This window comes from Podarcis erhardii, assembly GCF_964252035.2.
Source record: "Podarcis erhardii genome assembly, chromosome: 11".
Classification (NCBI taxonomy): Eukaryota; Metazoa; Chordata; class Lepidosauria; order Squamata; family Lacertidae; genus Podarcis; species Podarcis erhardii.
Window position 1 is genome coordinate 37,059,745 of NC_138501.1, and position 26,571 is coordinate 37,086,315.

The 26,571-nt window shown below is 42.6% G+C and overlaps 1 protein-coding gene across 10 annotated transcripts in view; it reads right to left on the minus strand.

Annotated features, from left to right (window-relative positions):
* The window catches only part of IL31RA (interleukin 31 receptor A), a 43,542-nt gene that overhangs the window by 11,541 nt on the left and 5,430 nt on the right, over positions 1 to 26,571 (minus strand). Inside the window, exons 1-11 of one of the 10 annotated variants that reach the window (XM_081881423.1) lie at positions 12,328 to 12,769; positions 11,683 to 11,875; positions 10,178 to 10,252; positions 9,702 to 9,883; positions 8,679 to 8,767; positions 7,548 to 7,838; positions 7,198 to 7,315; positions 5,763 to 5,974; positions 3,912 to 4,069; positions 3,282 to 3,435; positions 2,274 to 2,353 (exon numbers count right to left, since the gene is read on the minus strand). In XM_081881423.1, coding sequence (XP_081737549.1) covers positions 2,274 to 2,353; positions 3,282 to 3,435; positions 3,912 to 4,069; positions 5,763 to 5,974; positions 7,198 to 7,315; positions 7,548 to 7,838; positions 8,679 to 8,767; positions 9,702 to 9,739 — 1,140 coding nt within the window. In that variant the 5' untranslated portion in view covers positions 9,740 to 9,883; positions 10,178 to 10,252; positions 11,683 to 11,875; positions 12,328 to 12,769. Of the gene's footprint in view, positions 1 to 2,273; positions 2,354 to 3,281; positions 3,436 to 3,911; positions 4,070 to 5,762; positions 5,975 to 7,197; positions 7,316 to 7,547; positions 7,839 to 8,678; positions 9,884 to 10,133; positions 10,253 to 11,682; positions 11,876 to 12,327; positions 12,770 to 23,902; positions 24,058 to 26,571 lie in introns of those variants that run through there. The other 9 variants (XM_081881427.1, XM_081881425.1, XM_081881424.1 and 6 more) reach the window with 9 other exon arrangements.

Sequence of the window (26,571 nt, forward strand, 5' to 3'; positions counted from 1 at the left end):
CCAATCCAATCATTGCATATCTACTTTATCAGATTGACATGAATTTTGCAATAATGCACTAGCAGGTTGCTTTCAAAATCAAGGGAATAAATAAATGGTATGCCTATATATGCCACAATACCTACTACTCTGCATAAAAAAAATACTTTCCACCAATTCTGTACTACTTTGTGAGCCATACTAACACTCCAGTTTTTTTGTTTTTCCTTATTTTACTGTTTATATTTTAATGTATTTTATTTATTTCTACCGTGCAACACCCTAGAAACTTATTTTCAAGGGGAGCTCAGACATTTTCAGGATAAATGCATAAACATTTCCTGTATGTACCCTCCAGGCAAGTTTACAACCCAGTGGCAATTGCCTGGCTTATAGGAAATGGCACTTCCGTGTAGGACTTTAACACACATCAGTGGCATAGCTGTCAACCATCCCTTATTTGGCAGGAAACTCCCTTATCCCAGTGCCGTGTCCCACTGCTGTCCCTTAACGATGATGTCCCTTAAATTTCCTGGGTTTCAAAGGAAGCAGCTCCTCTCCCTCCCTCCCTGCCGGCCAGGGAGGAGGGAGGCTCCAACTGTGTTGCTTGGCTGCCCGGCCCACCCCCCTCCGGCCTCCTCTCACCAGCCTCGGCCCCCGGGAGCCCCTCCCCGCCAAGACTGAGGAGCCTTGAGAGGAGAGTGAGGGCAACCATGGAGAAAGCAATTCAGAGAGAGGAGGAGGAGGTGCAGGCAGGTGTTCCAAGGGCTAACCATAGAGGGGGAAAGCGGAGGAAGGACCGCAAGCGCTTCTCCCATAGATTTGTAGTGGTAGACTAGCATAGATGGTCTGATCTGTGGGTTTACTTCGGGTACTATTTCCCCCCCCCCTCTTCCTCCCGCCCCACCTGATGGAACTGAGAGCTGCAGATGGAGCACGAGAGAAAAAATACAGAACTGCAGCAGCATCTCCGTAGCTTGGACTTCGTTTTGCGCAAAAAGTGATTGCTGCTTGTAGTTATTTAATTGCAGTGTTTCATCAGCTGGTGTCTTGAGCAGCAATCTCTGGAAACGAAGGGCTAAAAACTGGCGCTGCTCTCCCAAATTATCTGGTCCCTTTTAACTTCATATTTCAGCTGGTTGACTAAAATCCCTTATTTTGGCTGCTGGTCCCTTATTTTCGAGGCTGCTGGTCCCTTATTTTCAAATCTGTAAGTTGACAGCTATGATCAGTGGCAATGTGTGCTATTGTGGATTTTTGTCTGCAGTCACTGTAATTGTGCACATTATTTCATTTAATACATCTATATATTACCTTTCCAATTCATTGTTATAGGTGTTTCACAGAAAAATAGAAACTTTACAAAAGGCATCAACAGGAGGGAAGGCACGAGATAGTAAAATCTTTTCCCAGAGCCTAAAGGAGAGCTATGTAGGTGCCAGACAAACTGCCCTTGGGACAATGTTCCATGTTCAGGGCACCACAATACAAGCAGTAGAATCGCAGGTTTGTCCTCCAGTAGCCACCTTTCCCAACTCCAAAGCTGGGGACACTTGGAGCAGCGCAATGGCCTCACACAGATGTACTGCTTTGTACAATCTGGGGCTACACACAATCTCTGCAGAGTTGCAATACCACTATAACATGTGTGCACTCTCATAAACTCCTAGCAAGTAGCAGGGTGTATAAGACCAACTGATTTTGAGTCCACACCACCATCCTGCCACTTGCTTTTGCTTTTGGCAATTTTTCTCCCAAACATTTATGCAACCATGGGGGGGGGGGGGACAACACCACCAGCCAGGATTCTTAAGTCTTCTGTATGATATTGCAAGCTGCACTGAAGAATCTCATGAACCAAAGCATGGACCATATTTTTTCCAACGCCTGGTTTTTAAAAGTTCATACACACACATACATTTCCCATACCCGTCTCTCCTGAATAGTATCCTGGTAAACTAATATAGACACCACCTTAGATAATCCACCTTTATTCATGAAAAGAAATAATTCCTTCACAGAATTCAGCAAAACAATTTTTTTCTCAGAGAGATGTTTACTGTTAAAAACAAAGCAACACGGGGAAAGTCTATTCAGAAATCAGAGTAATCAAAATGACAGCAGTGTTTGCCAGTGCAATGGCATGTATATGCACATGAAAAATACCAATTAACATAGTATATAGGCTACTGGGTTGTATCAGAAATAATGTCAGTCAAACCTGACAGCACATTCCCTATTCAAATACTAAACCAAAAAACCCTCAGAATCTCAAAGTGTCAATTTTTTTTTACCTTCCACAAAAGGTGCACAGTTCTTCTTCCAGTGGGTTGATGCGATTCAAGTACTCGCCACAAGTCTACTTTCAAGGGAGCTATGAAAATTAATACATCATAATTAAAAATATAGAAATAAAAGGCATGAACAAACTACTCCTATAGCCCACCAAGATAGCCACTTCTATGCTGCTTAAAAGCTAGTTAGTATCATATTCTCATCCTGCAGCAAGTGGATATTCAAGAATAGCACAAGAGTAGAACACATAACAACTAGTTCTTTGTTGTTATCCAAAACTGGGGAGGCTGTCTATGAACAACTCCCCTAGCAACTGGGTGCTGGAACACCATGACAAGCTGGCAACACTAAACACATACACTTTCCCTCTAGACCAGTGGTTCCCAAACGTGTTTTTTTTGCCATGCCCCACCTAAGCATCTCTAAAATCCTGCCCCCCATGACATATAGTTCTTATTATTCAAAAAGTGAACTCCTATTCATGTGGAGGAAACCTAAAAGTCTATTCATTTGCCCTCCTTAAAAATGAAACTGCCCCCCTGTGGGGCATGTCCCCCATGTTGGGAAGCACAGCTCTAACCATATTCAAGAGTAAATGACTGGAAACAGCAGCAATATCCAATACTAATACTGAAGAATTATTATTATTATTATTATTATTATTATTATTATTATTATTATTATTACCACGCCTATCTGACTGGGTTCCCCCAGCCACCCTGGGCAACTCCCAACAGAATACCAACAACAACAATGAATGATATAACCAATATAACAGCGTGAGATAGCCCTGCCTGACAGATACCCCTTCACTGCCTATCCTATTTAACATATACAGTACAGTATAAACATTCACTGTGGATTCCCTAGAGATGGAATTAGTCTTGGATATATAACAACAACAACAACAACAACAATAAACTGAATTAACATAAACTGATTTTTTTTAAAGATCTGTAAATATAAAACTTAACAACAGCATCAAACTGTATCAGCATTTTGCTTACCTTGTTCTTCTGTTGTTCCCATTTTTTTGGTACTCCACTCACTCCAAAACTTCGAGTCATTATGAGCACACCGAATGTCAACAGTATAGTTTGTACAATCCCACAAATTAGTAAGCTCAATTGTTGCGCTGTCTTCTTCCATGAAGTAATCTTTCTAGAAATTGGGCAGAATAAGTTTTCCTTCAAAGAACACAGCAAAAATCATAGGTGGCAAAATATAAATGCCATCTTGCTATCACTTGCATCTGTATTCTTACATTCCTTACCCCCCACCCCAAGTGTGGCTCAGATGGAAAATTCTGCTTGCCAAAAATTGGCATGCATTCTTGGCTAAAATAACTGTTTACCAAAAGACAGCACGTGTGTGTGTGTGTGTGTGTGTGTGTGTGTAGGGAAAAGTTCAGAAAAGGGCAACCAAACTGATTAAGCGAATGGGGAAACTCTCCTTTGAGGAAAAGTTAAAGGATTCGGCACTTTATAATTTAGAGAAAAGGCAAGTAAGAAGAGACGTGATGAAAGAGCATAAAATAATGCTAGGAGGAGCAGACTGAGAAGATGAGGCCAACATGGGCTACATGCCTGTAGTCATATGAGCTGGAAAAATTGCTACTCACTTACAATTCAACTTACCATTCCATTTTCCTTTATGGATTTATATCGAATTTGGCACCTTGTATTGTTCTCGGCACTTCGAGGCATATACCGAGGTTTAACCCAATGAACTCTTAGCATTTGCTTCATCCCTGGAACTGTTTCTATTTCGGTTATCTGAGGAGGATCAGGCTTCACTGGAATTGAGAAAGAAAGCTCTCATGCTTTCAATGCTAATGATTTTACAACCAATCCTACTGGCAGCAGCAAGAGAGATTCTGCTGGAATGGAGAGTGGGGTAGGCTGCACACTTGAACCCCATTGCAGAATTTATATTTCATTTCTAAACACAGCTATAAAAAGATAATTAAATCACTTCTGTTTGGTGGAGGGGGACTGATGAACCCGATCAATGTGATGCAACACCACTGCCACACTTGGAATTAAACCCAGTTGGGTTGGAGGTAGAGGCAGATTGTTGTTGTTGTTGTTGTTACAGTAAACCCTCTGGATACAGATTTAATTCATTCCAGGGGTCCATGCTCACCCCAAAAAATCCATAACCAGAGGCGCTGCTTCTGCGCATGCTGACAGCGCAATAGAGCGCTTCTGTGCATGTGGCGAAACCCGGAAAAATACTTCTGGGTTTGCTGCTTTTGCAATCTGAAGATTATATATCCAGAGAGGTACATAACCCGAGGGTCCACTGTATTTCAATTTATAAACCACCTTTATCTTCCAAGGATCTCAGGGGGTGTACATGGTTCTCCTCCTCCCCATTTCATCCTCACAACAACCCTTTGAGGTAGGTTAGTCTAAGAGATGGTGACTGGCCCAGGTCACTCAGTGAGCTTCATGGCTGAATTGGGATCCAAATCTTGCTCTCCCAGGTCCTAGTCCAACACATGAACCATTAAGCTACACTGGCTTTCAGATGGCGATAGCAAGAGCTGGCAAGTTTGAGGGACAGGACCTTCTTAAAGGTGCAACTGTTATTATGGAACTTCCCTCTCTGAGATATAAAAGCAGCTTGCCCTTTGGTATTATTTAGGCAGGCAACGTTTTCATTGAACGTTTTCATGCATATTGCTTGCGGAGAGGTTCAACAGGCAGCCTTATAGCTGATTAGCTGTAATAAATTGAAATAAATAAAAGGAAGCAGGGGGATTGGAAATGTTTTTACCTTTGCTATTAAGATTACGGTGTTCTCTATTTGTTGTGGTTTTAAGCAGTTTTAAAAGTTGTAAGCACTGAACTGTGGCTAATATAGGCAACACCTCATTTATGTGGGGTTTATGTTCTGGGCCTCTGCATCTGTCAGCGAAATGCACATAAATGGAGAGTCCTAGTGGCTTGCAAGGAGACTATCTTTTGGCTCTGGGGAGGGTCTACTTGAGAGCCAGGAGGACTCTCCAGAGTGCTCCCCACTGCTGGGTTCCTGGCACCATGTGTGTGTGCGGTCACACAAAGATAGAGCACACACAAATGGGCGTTGCTTGTACATCTAATACAAATATTGCCTCTCTAGGGTCTGAGGCAAAGGTCGACATCTGTCGAATGGGCTCGGCACCTTGATTGCAGGAGGCAATGTACTCTGAAGGAGGCAGCAGGGCTCCAGTATCCTGTCAGAGGCCTGGCATCTCTTCCCAAAACCAGGAAGCTTCTTCCCAGCTCAGGGATGGAGGCACAATGTTCATGCGCATGACGTTGCCTTGCCCCAATCACACTTGGAAGCTGGCGCCTCTGGCCCTAAATGTTATCCTACGAAAATGTTCACTGCATGCCACTGGAATTCTTTTATCTCTGCAGTAGCAAAAAATGTATTGCATAAGAGCTGCTTACTCAAACACAGTCTATGTTTCTCATATTTTAAATTGTTTATAAACTTACAAATTTTTGTAGAAATTATGCAAACAGGCTCTGAGGTTGCTTCCCCCAAGCTATTTCTTGCCGTCACCCGGACACGATATTCCCGAGCAGAAATTGGTTGATTGAATATTGTACATGAATCATTTTGGGTTGAGCAGCTTTGTATTTCATCGCCTACTAATGTTGAAGCCTTTTTCATTGAGCAGTTTTCTTCCTCATTCGGTGCTAACATCCTGTTTGTGAAAAATGCAGGCAGTGGGAAGAAGAAGGAAATTAGTAAATATTTTTGGTGGAAGAAGTGGTTAAGAAGCTCACAATTAGAATCAAATCCAGGACTGAAATATGTTGAGCACAATTTAGAAAAGAACAGTAAAAGGTGAATTATGCTTTAAATAATGACAACCAAAAGTTGAGAACATTCAAGTGTCACAGATTTCAACAGAAGAAATTTAAAGCATGTGTTTCTCCCTCCCACAGAAATTAATAGGATGAAAATGTGGTGCAGCCAACCTAGATGCAATATGAGATTCTTGATTAAGATTTTACATGGCTATTTTTATTTTTAAAGATCTTTGTATGTATTGGTAACCACACACAGCTGCTTTGAAGATTTAAAAAATGGCAGCCATTTGCACTATGCCACACCACAGTCACGGCAACCACTTCATGACTGATGGCCACAGCACGTTTCCAGAATTCTAGGTGTGCCCATGGACCCCAAAATCTTCGCAACTACATGTATCATTGAAAGATGACCAGCTGGCCGAGATGACTGGCAGAATCCGTGACCTGGGAGAAGAGAAGATGGAGGAAGACTGGGAGAAATTCAAGAAGTATCTACAAAAACATTGTAATTTGGTTGAATGCTAAGAAGGATGCTAGATTATAAAAAACTGGCCACCACTAAATTAGATTTGAAATTTGATGATAAGTGAGACTAAAGAAAATATAAAATTTTTTGGAAAGAAGTGCTAGATTATATTTGAATGAGTGGACATGAGATTGTAAACAAGTTGATAATTTGTTTGGAAAAAACTTTTAACGATGTAAATGGGAGCGGGAGACGTGAGGGAGCCCAAAGAAGTGATGAAATTATGTCTGTGATAGAAGTAAGACTGTTTATTATTTGTGCATTTATATTTAAAAACTTTAATAAATATTTATAAAAAAAAAAAGAAAGAAAGAAAGATGACCAGCTGAATGAACCCTGGAGGTTGTGGTTGACGCCATGGAGCAGCGCTGCCCAAGCAGATATAGAGACAAAGTTGGCCTCTGAGTTTGACACTGTGTTTGCATCTTGTTGGCTGCCCTGTTTGTGATGAATAGCTATTTAAGATTTCTGGGGTAATCCAAAAGCAGTTGAACTAAACATTTGATTAAAGGGAGGAAATGCAATTATGTAACTCACATGCTACATGCTTTGCATAACATTAGCAGCCAATCACTTAGCACTTACTGTTTAGTGAGAGTATAGACTGTTTCAGGGTTCCTCTCATATGTCCATGTGCAAGTAAGAGTTGAGCCACTTTTGTAATAAAAGATGCAGAAAATAATTTCAGGAGGCCGTGGAGGAACTGCAACCAAGAAAGGCAAAACAATAGATTTCTCAGGCATTTGAATGACCAGCTTCGCTTGGTAAAAAGACTTTATAAACTACTTGGCATCAGTAAAATCTTACAATTTAAATCTTTTAAAATATTACACCCACCAGGATCCCATTCTACGTAAATATTTTCAAAGGCTTTTAAGTATTGTTAAAGTGCTTAAATCACTCATTTTCAATTCAAGACTTTTAAGCTTACTTACACCCTGATCTAACTTCAGAGTGAGCCAGGTGTTGCTTTTTAACCGGAGAATCAACAAAACATTTAACGTGAGCTCTTCCATAACTGAAATTATGAATCACTACTCCAGAGACAGACTCATTGATAATTTGGTAGTTTTCTTCTGCAATCACAACATCGTTCAGTGTCCAGATGATATGACTTGCATTTTTATAAGGAAAAAGTTTTTTGCCCAGTCTACAAAAAACTTTCAAGGTAGAACCACTTTCAATTAAAGGGGATGAAGGAAAGATGTGAGCCACAGCATCTCCATCTATTTTTAAAGAAAAATCACTTAGATCAGTTATACTAAAGCAAAACACAAAGCAACACAGCAGTGAAGGAAAAATGAACAAAGACGACACTATTCATGTATATATAGTTCTACCTCGTCCCTTTAAGAGACTCAACTATTCAATACTACCCCTCATGCTCAGGATACACATGCTTTAATTCCCCGTGTAGTTTTTCATAATAAGGCATATTGGACTTTTCGCCATCATACAAAGACTTAGGAGCCAGTTTAGACTTCACACATTTGCCAAACTTCTTTGTGTCATCCAGGGCCAAACTAGACACAGCATAAACAAGTAATATCAGTGTGTGTTTGCTTTTTGAATAGCAGATATGGTTTGGGACTGTAGCACACATGATAAGTGGGTTTTCCTCCCCCACGGTGGTATTAGCAGTTGACCATTACCACCTTATTTGGGATTTAGTCCAGTTCATTTTAAAGCTTTAAACTGTTTATACAGTCAAACCTTGGCTCCCGAACGCCTCCATTGCAGAACATTTCGGTTCCTAAACGCTGAAAACCCGGAAGTAAATGCTCCGGTTTTCGGAAGCTGGGTGTCCAATGCGGCTTCTGCTGAGTGCAAGAAGCTCCTGCAACTAATTGGAAGCCGCACCTTGGTTGTCGAATATTTCGGAAGCCTATCAGGCTTCTGGAACAGATTACGTTCAACAACCGAGGTTTGACTGTATATGGATCACCCACCTTCATTCAAGAAAGAAGCAGATTTCCTTACTGCCCATCCTAACTAAATGCTTAATTGGAATTTTCTTCTAAGCTAGTTTGCACTCCAACCATAAGTACAGAAAAGGTTCAACTTACCCGCTAAACAGAAGTTGCAATGCATGGTTAAGATCCCAAGCATAGTATATAAAAAATTATTTAGAATCATTGTGCGTAGGCAGGAAACACTGTAACAAAATTAAGATTTTTTTTTCTCCAACAAAGTCAGTAATGCTGCTGTATTATATAGTATATATTTCTATCTGGTGAGCATACCATTACAGTTAATAATGAAAATAAAATTGTTTTACATATCTTCCCTCAGCTAAATTTCCAAAGGAACCAGAAATCATCATTCTACTATTACTTCACACATTTCAGAGTTGAATCCTGAAAATAGGTTCCAGATCTGAACTTTTGACTCTTTGCTTTTGACAATGTTATTGCAATAGCGCAAAGCTTTTGAAATGGGCTTCCTATTTTTTGAGGTCAAACAATTTAGAAAAACCTGCAAACCACAAAGCAGTATTGCCACCATTGGAGTTATGTAGCATTTTGGGCTCCCCCTGCCCACAGTGCTCATAGGTAGTTTTTCAAGAGTACTGCATATACATATAGCAATCATAAAAAAACTGACAAGTGCTCATCAGATGTTCTCCTGTCCCCAAAAGTATGTGCTTATTCTTCTACACACTCCTGAAAAGAGAGCTAACTCATTTAGAACTCCTGAAATAGATCTAACTCATTATCAGCAGCACTGGCTTCCACAGTCCCTGGGATCTTAGCAGTTATAATGGTTGTCCCCTCACCTGTTGCTATTTAGCTGCCACATCCCACTGGACCCTCATGACTATGTTAGACAATGTTAGTAGGATCTACTGTGAAACTTGTAATTCTTAAGAAAGAATGCCACATAGTACAACACACTTCTTTCCGACTCTCAAACTACAAGTTCCAGTTTGCAGATAACATTATAGTTCAAAATAGGCACTGTGGGTTGGACTAGATGACCCTTGGGTCCCTTCCAACTTTACAATTCTAAGATTTAATAAAAGGTCCTTACAACATGATGCAATTTGGTCCCATATGATTAAGCAATTATAAATAAATGAGTTTCCCCACCCTGAGAAGAATGCACTCAGATAAACTGGTTTGTGCATATCTTTTTGGGCAAGATACTTTGTTCATAATAACAGGATACATCCAGCTAAATCCTACTTAGGGCAGAGCCTTTGAAATTAATGTTTGGATTTTTAATTCATTTCAGTGAGTCTTCTCTGAGTAGGACTAGCATCCGAGGCAACCTGTGGGGGGGGGAGGGAGGAAGGGAGAGATATATGTAAATTTACAAAGCAGGAGGAGGACAAATGAGGGTGGACAGCAAATGTAAAAAAGGATGGGACTGCTGCATATTCCTGCATTGCAGAGGGTTGAACTAGATGATCCTCAACAGGGTCCCTTCCAACTCTACAATACTATATTTCTAGGGGTAGGAGCTATAATTCTCTCCCTCCCACAGTGGGTCTAGGCACTGCTATTATAGACAGATCCTACCTGTTGAAGGCTTTGTTTTAAAGGGACCGGAAATCGTGTTCTACCTGAGCTATACATATATCACGTTTCTGTAGGGATACTTCGCATTTGTTGAAGGATGGAAGCCACCTTGAGTAAACCTTTTAAGAAAGAATGCAGGGTATCAATGATAAAAAAGAAACAAAAATTGGGTCAAGCTAGACATGACATTAATTGTGTGAACATGATTAACTTAGAATCTTCATTTTGTTATGTTTCCCCTAGGATTTTGCCCTATAGGCAGGTCTTACGTTTCCCCAAACCTGTCTATGCGCCATTGATCTTAAATTGTTTAAGATGCTGTACTTAAAATGATGAAAAATACTCTATTAATTGACAGCTTCTTGTTCTAGTGTAATGTTAATAAACTGACAGTGCAATGTCAAGCATGTCTACTGAGAAGTAAGCCCCACTGTGTTCAACTGGACTTGCTCCCAAGTAAGCAGATGTTAGATTGCAGCCTCTCCTGCTGCTTCTCCTGTATTCTCAAAATGTGAAATCCTTGCGTCTAATAGAAAAAAATATCTACTGACAGCTGAGCAAAGCTGAGCATATGGAGTAGAGCCAAAGTAACAGGGAACCGCGGGTAGAAAAGGCAAGGCAAAAACGGCAGGCAAGGCAAAACGGCAATGTGTGTGTGCCACTGACTCCGCCAAAGTTTAGGCTTCCTGATAATTATGCAGTGATCTCTTTTAATAATAAAGAATACCCCGAATCTGGTAACAAAACACGCCACCGAACATCAGGGCCATCTCTGGTTGCAGAATCCTCTGTGAAGGATGTTTTGTCCAGGGCTCGGGAGGGGCAGAGGGACCAAGAAACTAAGGAATGGGGGCTCCAGATTCCACGGGGAGACATAAGCAAGTGGGAAACTTTGCCTTCACCCTGTTTCTTCCAAGAATCGTGCCTCCCCTTCCTCGCTGCTTAGCCAACCAGCCCCTCCCCAGCCTCGGTTTCCCCACCAGCGCCTGTACTGAAGAGCTGATATTGATGAGAAGCAACTCTCTCTCTTCCCCACCCCACTTCACCCCTTTCACTTTCTTTCTCCTTCTCCCCCAGCGTCTCTCTCTCCCTCTCTTTTTCGCCCTTTCGGACTTGCCTGCATTACTACGGATTGTGGTGGTGGAAGGCATCCTTTAGCTGCTGTTGTGGTTAAAAAAATCAGGAGTCAGAAATGCTTCAGCTACTGCAAACTTCTACAGAACTACCAGTAGAACTTGACTTACTATCTGCTTACTCCTGCTAGAAGCCAAATTTCAGTGCAGAACAGACTGACCACACACTATACCAGACTGTCCACACACTATACCTTTGAAGCACATTCAAATCACATTTCTCTCTCTCTCATATACATATGGCAACTTTGTTTTGTTAAGAGTTGCAGGGAATTGGGGTAAACTACAGTGCCCTAAATTCTAAGAGAAGTATGCACTTCAAATGTACTTTAAAAGCATTGCACATGGAGCTGAGAGACATTTAAGGATGAACAACATGCACAGGTGGCCCTGAATAAAGCCCTTTAAAGTCTCACCTGTCCAAAAGTCCTTAAAGAGAATTTACGTCCTCGGTTTGAGGGTTCAGGAAGCCAGCGCTTGCAAACTGCAGTCGACAGCAGCATTCAAGCCGCTTTGGAGTTAGTTACCAGAAATGCGAAGTTGCGAAAGTCGACGTCGTTCTCTACCCGGGGGATCTTTCAAGTACTCGAATAAACGCCTCGATTCTAGCTATTAAAAACAACAATACAAAAAACAAAAGGAAAAAAAACCCACTGAGTTTGGACACTGTGTGAAAAACAGCTTTAAAAAACAATAATAATCCTGGGAAGCGAAGAAGGCGGGCGGGGTGGGTGAGAAGCGTATACAGATGACGGGGGACGGGAGAATGAAAAGTAAAATGCGGTGCTCGAAGCCAAATGACTGTCGAGGGAATAGCTGAGTAAGAAACTGCCTTTGCGCAAGAAAGACGAAGGAAAGGAAACCGGGGAAAGAAAGGGAAGCGAGAGGAGCGGCTTTTCGGTTGAAACTGCCAGGAAGCAACGCGGGGAGGGCGGGAAGTGCCGAGCGAACCAGGGAAAGGAGGCCGCTTAAGCGAGGCGGAGAGAAAAGAGCGTGGAGTGAGAGAAAACCTCGGGGTTCAGCCCACAACTGCCTGGCTGGTTCCTGGGGCTCCTCCGTACCTCCTCAAGCGAGAGCAGCCTCTCTCCCGGCCGACGGGGCCTCGCCTTACCCGGCTCTCCGGACCCGCGTTTTCCCTGGCGCCGCCCATCGTGTTTCTGTCCCGCTAAACTATTTGGGAGAACCCGTGAAGGGATTCCCAGTTTGAACCCGGCGGTTACGGGCAGCGCTGGGCCTGAGGCCAAGGCTAAGAGTGTATTGCGACTAACAGGGAAGCCACTTAAGGGAGGCAGAGGCGAGAGGGAGGGAGGGATACCACATGCCCAGGCCTGTGACATCATTTTAGTTACAAATAAAAATGAAATAAACAAGATCTGACGAAATCGGGTGGAAGGCCCATGGTGCTTATTTGAGGCAATGTCGCCTGAGCTCTTTTACCTTGGTGGACGTTGCCTTGGGGTCAGTGTGTGGCCAAGGCTGTCATGGGGGTTCTTTTGTGAGGGCTGTTTTTTGGGGGGTTTTTAAATAATAATAATAATAATTGCACGGGTGCCTTTGTTTTTCCGTGAATGTAAATCTATTGTATTATATGTATGTTTTAAATATGCTGTGGAAACCTTTCCCCCAACAAACGATTAAGGAATATAATAATCTTAAGAGGTGAAACGTGCAACTGAGGCATAATTTGCTGCTTTTCTCTCTTTCAGAGAGAGAGAGATCAGTCCAGAACAAGTCACTATGCTATTTATTGTGTAAGACTCCTGATTCCTTACTGTTAGGCCAAGCAAGGCAGCCGCAGGAAGCCCAATTTTGCCTGTCATGAAATGACAGCAACTTTTTAGTTATTGTTGTATTTTTACTGCAAGGGGAGAAACGTTTGTGGGATGTTCTCCTGGTGCCAAAATAACTTGGCTAGCTACTATTGGCTTTGACATGAGGGTATCAAAATTGTCTTTTGCACCCACCTGTAATGTTAAAAAATGTGAAGAACCATATCTTCCTTTTTAAGAGTGGAAAGCAGTTCATTTCTTTAAAAAGAGAGAGAGAGAGGTGCTCTTCAGAGGCAGGGCACTGCTCAGCTAGGACCTTCTTTCCATTATCTACTGTGCATGGCACATGTGAGGTTTTTTCCTTCCATCAAGGAACCCAAGATGGCATATGGTTTCCAGTCCACAAATTGACCAGACCAAACTCAGACTTTCAACCAGATTTACATGCCTTAAGTTAAGACTTTACTCCCTCTCCAAGGGAGGTGTAGAGGATAGTCACACAAGAACAGGCCGTTTCAGTGGTGGCTTCCCATCTGTGGAAGCACACTACTGTCTCTTGGCAGGAACCAAGCAGAAACATTTTTATTTATGCAGCTTTATGTTTTCTTTAAATTAGGAAGGTAGTCAGATATGACTGTATCCTTTGTAGCACTCATCCTTTAAGGGAGGTGGGGTTTGGACTTGTTCCTTTTAAATACAGTATATTGTTGTATGAGTATTTTATTGCTGGTTTTATCTGATTTTGATACCTTTTTTATTTTATTTTTACTGTATAAATCATTTTGAGGCACTTGAGTGCAAAAATGTGACTAATACCCTGGGATCACAATCATAACAAAGACTGTCTCTAAATATGTGTAGTCTTGACTTCCTCCTCAAGTACTAAGTGAACAAAGCAACTCTCAGGCTCAGGCTACTAGGAAAAAGCTTGGCATGACTTCATTAGTGCTCATGTTCAGATGTGTCTTCTTTCCAAGATTTAAGCACTTGTCAAGGGACAAGCCTGCCTTGAGGGCACTGCCCAGATGACCCTTACTGCATCAACATCCCTGAAGTCTTTTTATTTTACAAAAAAAGTCAGGAGAGCAATTTGGTTGAGGGCATAATATTTCACCTCTTCAGTTTCCCTGCTCAACCTCCCTCCCTCTTAATTTCCCGTTTCTGGAACAAAGTGCTGCTGGGGAATTCACCTGGAAAATTGCGTGTGAAGGCTTAAGACCCTATCTGCCTGCGGACTGCCTCGCCAGAGTGGTGCATGCTCTGGTTATCTCCCGCTTGGACTACTGCAATGCGCTCTACGTGGGGCTACCTTTGAAGGTGACCCGGAAACTACAACTAATCCAGAACGCAGCAGCCAGACTGGTGACAGGGAGCGGCCGCCGAGACCATATAACACCTACATTGAAAGACCTACATTGGCTCCCAGTATGTTTCCGAGCACAATTCAAAGTGTTGGTGCTGACCTTTAAAGCCCTAAACGGCCTTGGTCCAGTATACCTGAAGGAGCGTCTCCACCCCCATCGTTCTACCTGGACACTGAGGTCCAGCACCGAGGGCCTTCTGGCAGTTCCCTCACTGCGAGAAGCCAAGTTACAGGGAACCAGGCAGAGGGCCTTCTCGGTGGTGGCGCCCGCCCTGTGGAATGCCCTCCCACCAGATGTCAAAGAGAACAACAACTACCAGACTTTTAGAAGACATCTGAAGGCAGCCCTGTTTAGGGATGCTTTTATTGTTTGATGTATCATAGTATTTTAATATTCTTTTGGAAGCCGCCCAGAGTGGCTGGGGAGGCCCAGCCAGATGGGCGGGGTATAAATAATAAATTATTTATTATTATTATTATTATCTGCCACATCCTCTACACCACATCCCAATGCTCCAATCCTATCTCCACTTACTGTGGAGGAAATTCCAACAAACTCTATGGGACATACTCCTACATAAACATATATTGCAACCATCTTCACATTTGTGTGGCAAAACAGGTAGAAAGAGGATTTGCTTATCAATGTTTTATTTTTTGGAAAGTGGTTTGCAATCCTTTTTTCATTCATTTTCACAAATCCTTTTTTCATTCATTTCCAGTGAGTGGTGCTTGCTGGCGATGGGCCACATCTCCATGGAAGAGTACATGTATTGCATGTGGAAAGTCCCAAGTTCAACTCCTGACATTGCTGGCTTAAAAAGGATTACTAGGAGCAGAGCTAAGATATGGAGCTTTACTAATAGTGAGCCAATATAGTCTGATGTTCTGTCACAGAATCCATCACTACCCTAAATTAACACTGTGGCTGCTGCTTTAAATCACGGTGTGTGCCAACAATTTACCCATTCAATTGCTTCAAGCAAGTTAAAGCCACACAACACCAAACAAGTTTGGAAGCCTGCTAACATACTAACGAGGGATGTGGGTGGCGCTGTGGGTTAAACCACAGAGCCTAGGACTTGCTGATCAGAAGGTCGGTGGTTCGAATCCCTGTGATGGGGTGAGCTCCTGTTGCTCAGTCCCTGCTCCTGCCAACCTAGCAGTTCAAAGCACATCAAAGTACAAGTAGATAAATAGGTACCGCTCTGGCGGGAAGGTAAACGGTGTTTTCGTGTGCTGCTCTGCTTCGCCAGAAGCGGCTTAGTCATACTGGCCACATGACCCAAAAGCTGTACGCTGGCTCCCTTGGCCAATAAAGCGAGATGAGCACCGCAACCCCAGAGTTGGCCACAATTGGACCTAATGGTCAGGGGTCCCTTTACCTAACATACTAACAATGTAAAGCAGTCACATGTGCCCAGGATTTGCGTGAAACACCTCCAAGGAAGTAAGTGCATGTCTGTATGGAACATTTACTTTCTCAAAGGGGATGAGTGGGTTCTGAAGAGCTAATTTACATTTTGTAGTTCTTACAACTTTCATAATGGCCCTCACAATAGTATTGGGGTGCATAAAATGTCTGAAATTGATATGAAGTAGGATGCTATGCAATTTAAAGGCCCACACATGAAGGTAACATTGCCTGGCTTTTGTTCATTCATCTGAGATTTGCTCAAGATATCTTCACAGTTGACAGTTGCTAATTGTATATGTTCTTTGTTGCAATTCAAGAAAGCAAATCATTTGCCAGAAAGCAAAATTCAAAAATTTACTATTTTAATCCAGGGGTCAGCAAACTTTTTCGGCAGGGGGCCAGTCCACTGTCTCTCAGACCTTGTGGGGGACCGGACTATATTTTGTGTTGGTAATGAACGAATTCCTATGCCCCACAAATAACCCAGAGATGCATTTTAAATAAAAGCACACATTCTACTCATGTAAAAACATGCTGATCCCTGGACCGTCTGTGGGCCGGATTTAGAAGGTGATTGGGCCGGATCCGGCCCCCGGGCCTTAGTTTGCCTATCCATGTTTTAATCAATTTCTCTGTTTATTGCTGTCTTTCCTTGGGGGCAGGGAAAAACAGAATGAACTCAATCTTCTATATGTATTTTTTTTTCAGATGAACACTCATATCTTAGCTTGCAGAGTTTCCTGTATGAATCTTGGATGATAAAAATGTGTTTCCCCAAGATACCAAGTAAACTGCATAATTTCAGGGAAAGGTCCTAGCTAGACATGACTGTATGCAACCAAGCAGAATTCTAGAGTTCACTTAAAAGCAACTATAGAAAAAGCCAGGGGAGGGGGTGGGAGTGTTTGGTGCTGCTCTCTGAAGGCACTTGAACAGCACCTGCTCCCCTTAACCCAGCCTTTGCTTCAGAGCTCCAACCATCCAACATGTACAGAGACAGAAAAGCCAAATAATTTTAAAGTGGGAAAATGTTTCGGGCCAAGAAATGGCAACAGCCATCTGGAGATGGAGATGGTTAAACGTACCACAAAATACTGTGAGCGTTATTCTTAAGGAAAACTTATTTAAGTGGTATTTTACTTTTATTCAACTGCTGCAAGCTGGCGGGTATACCAGTTCTGTTTGGGATATATGCCAAACAGTTGGAATTATCATTGCTAGCAAAATGAGAACATTAAATGGTAAAGGGCTTTATTCAACAGGACTGCACTTCAATTTTCTCTGCAGCATTTGGAAGCATACATTAGGGCAATGGAAGTGTAGTTGAAAGGACTTCTGGAAAGTATATATGGAGTCTTGGATAAATGGTGTGGTGAGCCAGATATGCATTTCTACTAAATAAACTTCCATTTAAAAAATGAGCACATGTCTATTTACATAGTTTTTGGTCTGTTCCATTATCCTAATTACAATGCAGGGAACAAAATATAATATCCCTTTGCCCAAGCTTTAAAATTATGTTCTAAATAAGAGCAAATATTTGAAGTCATTCCACTCACTGCTTATGCATGGGCATAATGCAACACGGATATATGAAAAAATGAGATTAATAAATAATTTGCTAAGAAATGCAGCTTAAAGTCTCTCGTGCCATGGTCTCAATCTGGCTTAGGACCTCCCACACAAGCTATTTGATTTTTTAAGAAAACAAACTACACTATAAAAGTCATAGTTTTAGCCTGTGCAAGATATATTCCCATTTAGGGTCTGCCTCCCTGCTACAGAGCAGGACAAAATCGCAATACTTCCTTCCTGTTACTGTTTCTTTATCATTCTACAACAGAACACCACAATCAACAGAGAGAAACTTCAGTAGGAGATAAGTTGTTTTTCCATTTAGGATGAATAAAGCACGCAAGATGTGAATCAGGGTTTCTTGTCCATCATGCTTCTTAACATTTCCATGAAACCAGTGGGGAATATCATTTGGGAATTTAAAGTGTGGTGCCATTAGAATGCTGATCACACCCAGTTCTCTCTCTTTTTCACCACCAAGCTCAGCAAAACAAAAAACCACAATGATAACACAAAATGAAAAAGCTAAACGACAAAATTGAAAATAGAGTCTTAAGGCGGCAAATGTTTCAATAGCCTTACTTAATGGTGGTTTGACAGGTGAGATGTACCTCTCTTTGGCCACTGAAAGCAGGGGTTCAAAGCTGAAATAAGACTGTATTGGGTAAGTTCACACCTAGTAAACTAATGGAACCAATTAAAAAGTTTCACCAGCAGCCTCTTGAATCTCTGTTGGCTTGAATGCGTTTAAGGGATGAGGGTGCTGATGGCTTTGAGTCTTTCTCCCAAGGAGGTGGAGAAAATCTTTGTCTTCACCCAAAAGGAAAGCCCAACCTGGTGATAACAGAATAAATGATACAAGGAGGGAGCTGCAGCCCCAATACAGGGAAAGAGGTAGTAAGGGAACACCTAGCTACTTTAAATGAATTCAGATCTCCAGGGCCTGATGAGCTGCATCCAAGGGTTCTAAATGAGCTAACAGATGTAATTTCAGAACCTTTGTCTATGATCTTTGAAAAAATCTTGGAGAACAAGTGAGGTCCCTACAGACTGGAGGCATGCAAATGTTGTTCCCCATCTTCAAAAGTAGGAAACAGGAAGACCCAGGTACATGGGCGTGGCCAGAATTTTTGTTATGGGGGACAGGCTTTTGTTGGGAGGGCAGAACCAGATTTGTATTGGGTTTTGATTGAATTGGGTGGTCAGCTGCCCCCTGCCCCCCCCCCTTGGCTACACCCATGCCCAGGTAACTACCAACTGGTGAGCTTGACATTGATACCAGGGAAGGTGCTAGAACAGATAATTCAACAGTTAGTCTGTGAGCATTTAGAAAAGGATAATGTGATTACTAAGACCTAGCATTGGTTTCTCAAAAAATAAGTCATGCCAGACCAATCTGATTTCTTTGTTTTATGGAATTACAAACTTGAAGGATCAGGAAAATGCTGTGGACATAGTGTATAGTGTCCAGAAGTATAGTGTCCAGATCAAGGGAAGTAATAAAGGTAAAGCTAAAGAGACTCCTGACCATTAGGTCCAGTCGTGGCCGACTCTGGGGTTGCGGCGCTCATCTCGCTTTATTGGCCGAGGGAGCCGGCGTACAGCTTCCGGGTCATGTGGCCAGCATGACTAAGCCGCTTCTGGCGAACCAGAGCAGCACACGGAAATGCTGTTTACCTTCCCGCCGGAGCGGTACCTATTTATCTACTTGCACTTTGACGTGCTTTCGAACTGCTAGGTTAGCAGAAGCAGGGACCGAGCAACGGGAGCTCACCCCGTCGCGGGGATTCGAACCGCCGACCTTCTGATTGGCAAGTCCTAGGCTCTGTGGTTTAACCCACAGTGCCACCCACGTCCTTAAGGGAAGTAATAGTCCCATTCTATTCTGCCTTGATCAAACCACACCTGGAATACTGTGTCCAGTTCTGTGTCCAGAAGGTTGTTGACAAGCTGGAACGTGTGCAGAGGAGGACAACCAAGATGATCAAGAGTCTGGAAACTAAGCCTTTTGAAGAGCACTTGAAGGAGCTGGGTATGTTTTGCCTGGAAAAGAGGAGACTGAGAGGAGATATGATAGCCATCTTTAGATATCTTAAGGGCCATCACATGGAAGAAGGGAGCATGCTTGTTTTATCCTGCTCTGGAGGGTGGAACTCGAACCAGTGGCTTCAACTTACAAGAAAGGAGATTCCAACTGAACGTTCATAAAAACTTTATAACAGTAAGAGCTGTTTGGCAGTGGAACAGACTCCCATGAGAGGTGGTGGATTCTCCTTCCTTGGAGGTTTGTAAACAGAGGTTGGATGGCCATCTGTCATGGATGCTTTACTTGAGATTCCTGCATTTCAGGGAGTTGAATTATATGACCCCCAGGGTCCCTTCCAACTCTAAGATTCTATGAATATAAGTAGTGTAGCAGCACACCCAGCTTTATGGCAGAGGCTTCATGGAGCTTGAGGAATGCAAGGGAATCATTCATTGCTCGAGGGGTTGATAGCAGCTTGCCTGATGTTTGGGGGAAGATAGCTGAGATGGAGATTGAGGACAGCAAAGTTTGAGTTGTGTCAGATAGGGGGGGAGTAGCGGGAATGCCCTCCAGGAGGTTTCCTGAAAGTGAATATGGTGTGTGACTTGCTTAATGCTAGCACTAAAGGAGAGGCTATGGCTAAGAAGCCTAATGTGCTCTGGTTAAAATTGTGGAAAAACTTGCTTGGAAAGAAGCAGTATGTTACAAAGACCCTGTGCCTTCTGCTCCCCTCCCCACTGAAGAGGGGGGGGGGTGATGTCCCAGCTTTTTCACTAAGAAGCTATATCCAGCATTAAGGCAAGAGCAGTAAAAGCAGTTTTGTGGGAAGTATGATTGCCCACACTTGTGTTGTAGCAACCAGCAGTATCAGTTGCCAGAGGGGCAAGGTGACATTTCCCAAAGTGTAGATGAATTAGCTAATGTCTTTTAAAATATTAAATATTGCCCTTGAGTCACAGGGCCAATTTTATTTTTCTTTGCAGGGGACACAAGGGATGTACTAAACCCAATGTTATTTTTTTCTTTTTTTCTTATTGTATTCAATCAAATGAATATCATATTAATTTCTGGTGCTTTATCTTCTTTGGAGTAGTGTGTTCAAGATTTGCTAAACCATCTGCAGTGCCAAATGGCTGGGCAGTAAATCCTGCCAAAGTTCAATGACAGGCAATAGAAGTTGAGGTTTCTAGGCGTGATATGGTCAGGTAAAAAGTACACAGCTCTTTGAAGGAACCAATACCTGCAGGATAGCAGCCAGGTGTTGCGTATCATGCACTGAAGCCACAAAATGCATTAATGGATTACTGGAATAGTAAATCCAAATTGTGAGTCACCCAAATCCCACAGGACCCCTCTGATGGAAGATGCATTCCAGTTGCCAAACAACAGGCAGGCTGGAAAGGGATTCCCTGTGGGAGAGCAAAAGGCGGAATAATGGGTGCTTCTCCAGTTCTTTGAGTGTGAAAAGTGCACCCTGCTGCATAGTTGCCTACACAAGCCTGAAAAGGTTATATAGGGATGGATTGATGTGCCTTGAGTGAAGGAGTGATAGGCACAGCTCCTACTCCTACTGACACTTATGGATAAATAGCCCCAAGATCTGGATGGACCCTGGAACGAGTTGCAAGTACTCAGGGTTGTGATAGACTCCAACTACCAAGGAGAAGTAAAAATGATCCTTCAGGCCCTGTGGGAATTACCCTACCAAGCAGGGGAAAGGTTGGTTCAGCTGGAGAAAGCTGCCTACAGTGTCAGTTGAACAGAGAGACCCTAACCCTATGGAAAAACAAAGGGTTTGGGCTCAAAAGGAGCTTCTGTTTGGTGACAGGAGCCCTCTAGCTAACTGCAGGCAGCTGAAGTGCTGAGCCCGGCTGAGACAGCTACTAGTACAATGTTGGTGCAAAGCGAAGATGTGCCCAGAATTGTGCCTAACTGATATCAGTTTGCTGACTAATAGGCTGCCACCCGAGAGGATTGTGGCAGTCGCAGTTATCATGGTCCTAAGCTTCCTCTACTGACTATATCCATCCAACTATCTGTAAGACCTGGGTACAGTGGTACCTCAGGTTACATACGCTTCAGGTTACAGACTCCGCTAACCCAGAAATAGTGCTTCACGTTAAGAACTTTGCTTCAGGATGAAAACAGAAATCGGGCTCCGGCGCTGCGGTAGCAGTGGGAGGCCCCATTAGCTAAAGTGGTGCTTCAGGTTAAGAACAGTTTCAGGTTAAGTACGGACCTCTGGAACGAATTAAGTACTTAACCTGAGGTACCACTGTATTTGTCCTAGACAAAGTGACATATGCTGCTTTGTGTATAAAGACACTTGCTTGTTTGTAAAAAAAGCCATCTCTTTGGTATGGTGTTCATCCCACATACGCAAAGGCTAGGAAACCTGTCAGGCTGCTTTACTGTAAGTCTACACTTTTCTTTAATAAAGCATTAGAACTGATCATTCCAATGTTTTTGACATCCTTCTTTGGTATCCCTACTCAAAACCACTCCCACGAACCCTCGTTTGGGCCTGTGGTTCAGAACAATATCCACCGGTTATATTGCAATACTGAATGATATAGCTAGTAGATAAATGTATAGCAGTGTGAGATAGCCTTTCCTGAGAAATAGTACCATTTTTCTCTTCTCAGTACGAGTCACATGAGATGTGAATGAACATCTGTGCCATTCCCAAATCCCAGTTATTATTTTGTAATTCCACTCAGTTCAGCTGGACCTTGGTTGAAGGACTAATAGTTATGCACAAGATATTACTAGATGGTGTCTGCCCGACCTCATAGAAGAGAATGCCACAACCTCCCTGTAGGAAGTTTCATAGAAGATAAAACATTGGGTCACTTCTCCAGAACTGCCACCTAGATCTTCCATTCAGTGATATGGATCTGTTCCCATCCTAAATGAATATGGTTTTCACTCATCACACTTAAACAGGGTAGGCACTGAATTGTGAAATGTAAGACATACACACTGTAAGCATTTATTGTGGATCCCCTAGAGATGGAATGAGTCTTGGTTATATAATTTAGAAAAACAAACTATTAACATTAATTATTTTTTATTTTATTTTTTAGATCTGCCAATTTAAAACTTAACAGCAGCATCAAACTGTATCAGCATTTTTGCTCGCCTTGTTCTTTCATTGTTCCCATTTTTTTGGTACTCCACTCACTCCAAAACTTCGAGTCATTATGAGCGCACCGAACATCAACAGTATAGGTTGTACAATCCCACAGATTAGTGAGTTCAATTGTTGCGCTGTCTTCTTCCATGAAGTAATCTTTCTGGAAATTGGACAGAATAACAGTTTTCCTTCAAAGAACACAGCAAAAATCATAGGTGGCAAAATATAAATACTGTGGTCTCTCTTGCTATCACTTGCATCCATATTCTTACATTCCTCACCCCACACCCCAAGTGTGGCTCAGATGGTAAATTCTGCTTGCCCAAAATTGGCATGCATTCTTGGCTCCTTCAATAAAATAACTGCTTACCAAAAGACAGCGCGTGCACACACACACACACACACTTATGGCAAGTACATGGAGAATGTGGAAATGGAAAAGGTTCAGAAAAGGGCAACCCAATTTATTAAGTGGATGGAGAAACTCTCCTTTGAGGAAAAGTTAAAGCATTTGGCACTTCTTAGTTTAGAGAAAAGGCAAGTAAGAAGAGATGTGATGAAAGTGAATGTTCTAGCCAAAAGTTGGAAGATTCAAGACAGAGAAAAGGGAAGGGAAAGGGAAAGGGATAGGGAGAGGGGAGGGAAGGGAAGGGAAGGGAAGGGTAGGAACTATGGAACTCGCTGCTACAGGCAGTATGTCTCAGAATATCTGTTGCTGTGATTCACAAGTAGGGAGGCATTCAAGTTTTGTTTTGGGACTTCCCATAGGCTTCTGGTTGACGGACTACTCTGAGAAGGAGGATACTGGACTGGATGCGCCCCTTTGGCCTCATCCAGCAGAGCCCTCTCATGTTCTTAGCTATTCTTACTCTTCTCACAAAAACTGACTTATCTGCCTTTCACCTGGAACTCCAAGAAGCACTTATTCACCAGGAATCAGAATAACAAAATGTCACAAAGGACCTGGGATGTGGCAGCCATGCCCTTGACTGACTTTGAAGCTGTGAGTCACCAGACAAAATAGGGGCACAATTGACAGGTTAAGAATACAGTCAGAATGTCACCCAGATAAGGATGAGCATCTACATTCCACTACCTCGGTAAACTACTAGCTGATACTACGAGGATCAGACTGAGAAGATGAGGCCAACATGGACAACAACAATAACCCCTGTGTGGTGGCCTTCCGTGCTGTTTTTGAGATGAGTGTGGGAAGTGTTCTAACTGTGTGTGCAGAATGAGGCAAACAATTTTATGATAGAATACATAAAAAGATTCATTAGAGGTCTTGCCCACTGCCTGTAGTTATATGAGCTGGAAAAATTGCCACTCACTTACAATTCAACTTACCATGCCATTTTCCTTTATGGATTTATAACGAATTTGGCACCTTGTATTGTTCTCAGCACTTGGAGGCATTCGAGATTTTTTCCAATGAACTCTTAGCTTTGGCGGCATCCCTGGAACTGTTTCTATTTTAGTTATCTGAGGAGGATCAGGCTTCACTGGAATTGAGAAAGAAAGCTCTCATGCTTTCAGTGCTAATGATTTTACAACCAATCCTACTGGCAGCAGCAAGAGAGATTCTGCTGGAATGGAGAGTGGGGTAGGCTGCGCACTTGAACCCCATTGCAGAATTTATATTTCATTTCTAAACACAGCTATAAAAAGATAATTAAATCACTTCTGTTTGGTGGAGGGGGACTGATGAACCAGATCAATATGATGCAACACCACTGCCACACTTGGAATTAAACCCAGCTGGGTTAGAGGTAGAGGCAGATTATTGTTGTTGTGCAACACTAGTGTTTTCATTGAACATTTTTATGCATATTGCTTGCGGAGACGTTCAACAGGCAGTCTTGTAGCCGATTAGCTGTAATATATTGAAATGAATAAAATGAAGCAGGGGGATTGGAAGTGTTTTTACCTTTGCTATTAAGATTACGGTGTTCTCTGTTTGTTGAGGTTTTAAGCAGTTTTAAAAGTTGTAAGCACTGAACTGTGGCTAATATAGGCAACACCTCATTTATGTGGGGTTTATGTTCTGGGCCTCTGCATTCGTCAACAGAATGCACATAAATGGAGAGTCCTAGTGGCTTGCAATGAGACTCTCTTCTGGCTCTGGGGAGGGTCTACTTGCGAGCCAGGAGGACTCTCCAGAGTGCTCCCCACTTCTGGGTTCCTGGCACCATGTGTGTGTGCGGTCACACAAAGACAGAGCACACACAGGACTTCCGGGTTAGCGCGATCTGGAAATGGCGGATTTCCTCCGAGCTGCGGAGGGAATCGTCTTCATCGAGGACGGGTCTTGCCGCGCCAGCGACACGGGGACCCTTAGAAACCGCAGGCGCTGAAGCCTGCGGACGGGAAGACTCGGTGGGCGCCTTAAGCACCCCCCCTGACCCTCGAAAAAGGGTACGGAGGGCGGTGTGGCGCTGAGAGTCGATCGACACCTTGGTGGAGCGGAGCCGCGAGCCACGACCGGAGAGCGCTGACTTTCTCCCTGGAAATTTGGACTGAAAGAATTAACCCGTGAGTAAATGGAATTTGGCTTTAAGAAATTTTTCCTTTGAATTGGAGACGATCGGAGGGTGTGCTAAAAGGGAGTCCGCACCCCCCCTAACTACGGACAATTTTAAAGCAAAGCTCAGAGAACTAAGGCGGAAAAGATACACTTATACATTATAAAAGAAACTTCTTCCACGATTTAACAAAGGAAGTGTTGTGCTGGAGAGTGAGGAGAAAACCTTTTTTTTCTCTTTTTTTTCTTTTTTTTTGCGAAACCCCCCCTCCCCCCGGGACCAGGGAGAATCCCGTGTTTAAGTCTGGTGCAGAAAAACAAGCTGTCAAAAGAACTGTTAAATGGACAGATTGAAAATTTGTTAACTGATATCTCTCTGAACTAAAAGTTAAATTGTAACAAAGTGGTTGGAGACTCGATAGAAAGAAATAAAAAAGATTTGGACTGTTGGAAAAAGTTTACAAAGTAACCAGAATCCCTCTAGGGGGATTCCAAAGCTACTACAATGGCGGCAGATGGAAAACTACAGGCAGAGATAAACAGGATGTTTTATCTTGTGGGAATACTGCAAGAGCAGAGTCTGAGTATGAACAAACAATTAATGACCTTGACTTCAGGAACAAGCAACTCTGCTGAAAGCATGAAGGAACTGACAGGAAAGGAATCTGCAGCCGAAACAGAAAAGATACATCAAGAATTGGAGGAAAGAGAGCAAGGAGAGGAGAAAGAACAATTGAAATATACCAACAAAAAGTCCATAATGGTGGAACGCAAGGGAAAAGACTATTGGATTATCTGGATTACAACACTGCAAAAGATGTTAAGGATGAAGGAGGGGGCCCCTGAAGTATCTGCAACACAGGAACTTGAAGGATATAAGAAATATGATTGGGGCTATCCTTTTGATTATGAAAGACTGGTTGACCTTTGGCAGCAGTTCCTACCAAGCATCTATGAGGGAAGAAAAACCGGAGTGATGAAGAATGGATTCTTTCGAGATTCGAGGACCGATATAAGAGACTTCCAACAGAATCGACGGAGAGGAACTGAAAGGGACTTAAAGGCTCTCGACGTGAGGAATCCGGGCTGAAAATGATGGTTGATTTTTATTTGAAAAGGGATCAGAACCTGGGAAGGGGGGAGGGGGAAATATCTTTATTATTGCTATTTAGTTACAGAAGGGTAAGAACGATGATAAATTTTGGGTTGGGTGAATAGGGTCTATATTTAAAAATGGGAAATCGAGGGAAGGGAATCTACGCCGACCTTAGGGAAAAATTTAAATGTTTATAAGAACTGGGGACAAGAGAAATCGGGCTAATTATGAAGAGATATATTTAAAAATATCAATTATAGGTTAAGAAGAAGAAACTAAAATTTGCTGAACGAATTATGGGAATAGGGATGTATGAAGAGGGGGTGGGGGGGAGTCCGGGGAACAAGGTTAAGAAAATAAGGTGTTGTGATGATATTTGTTTTGTTTTTGTTGTAACTT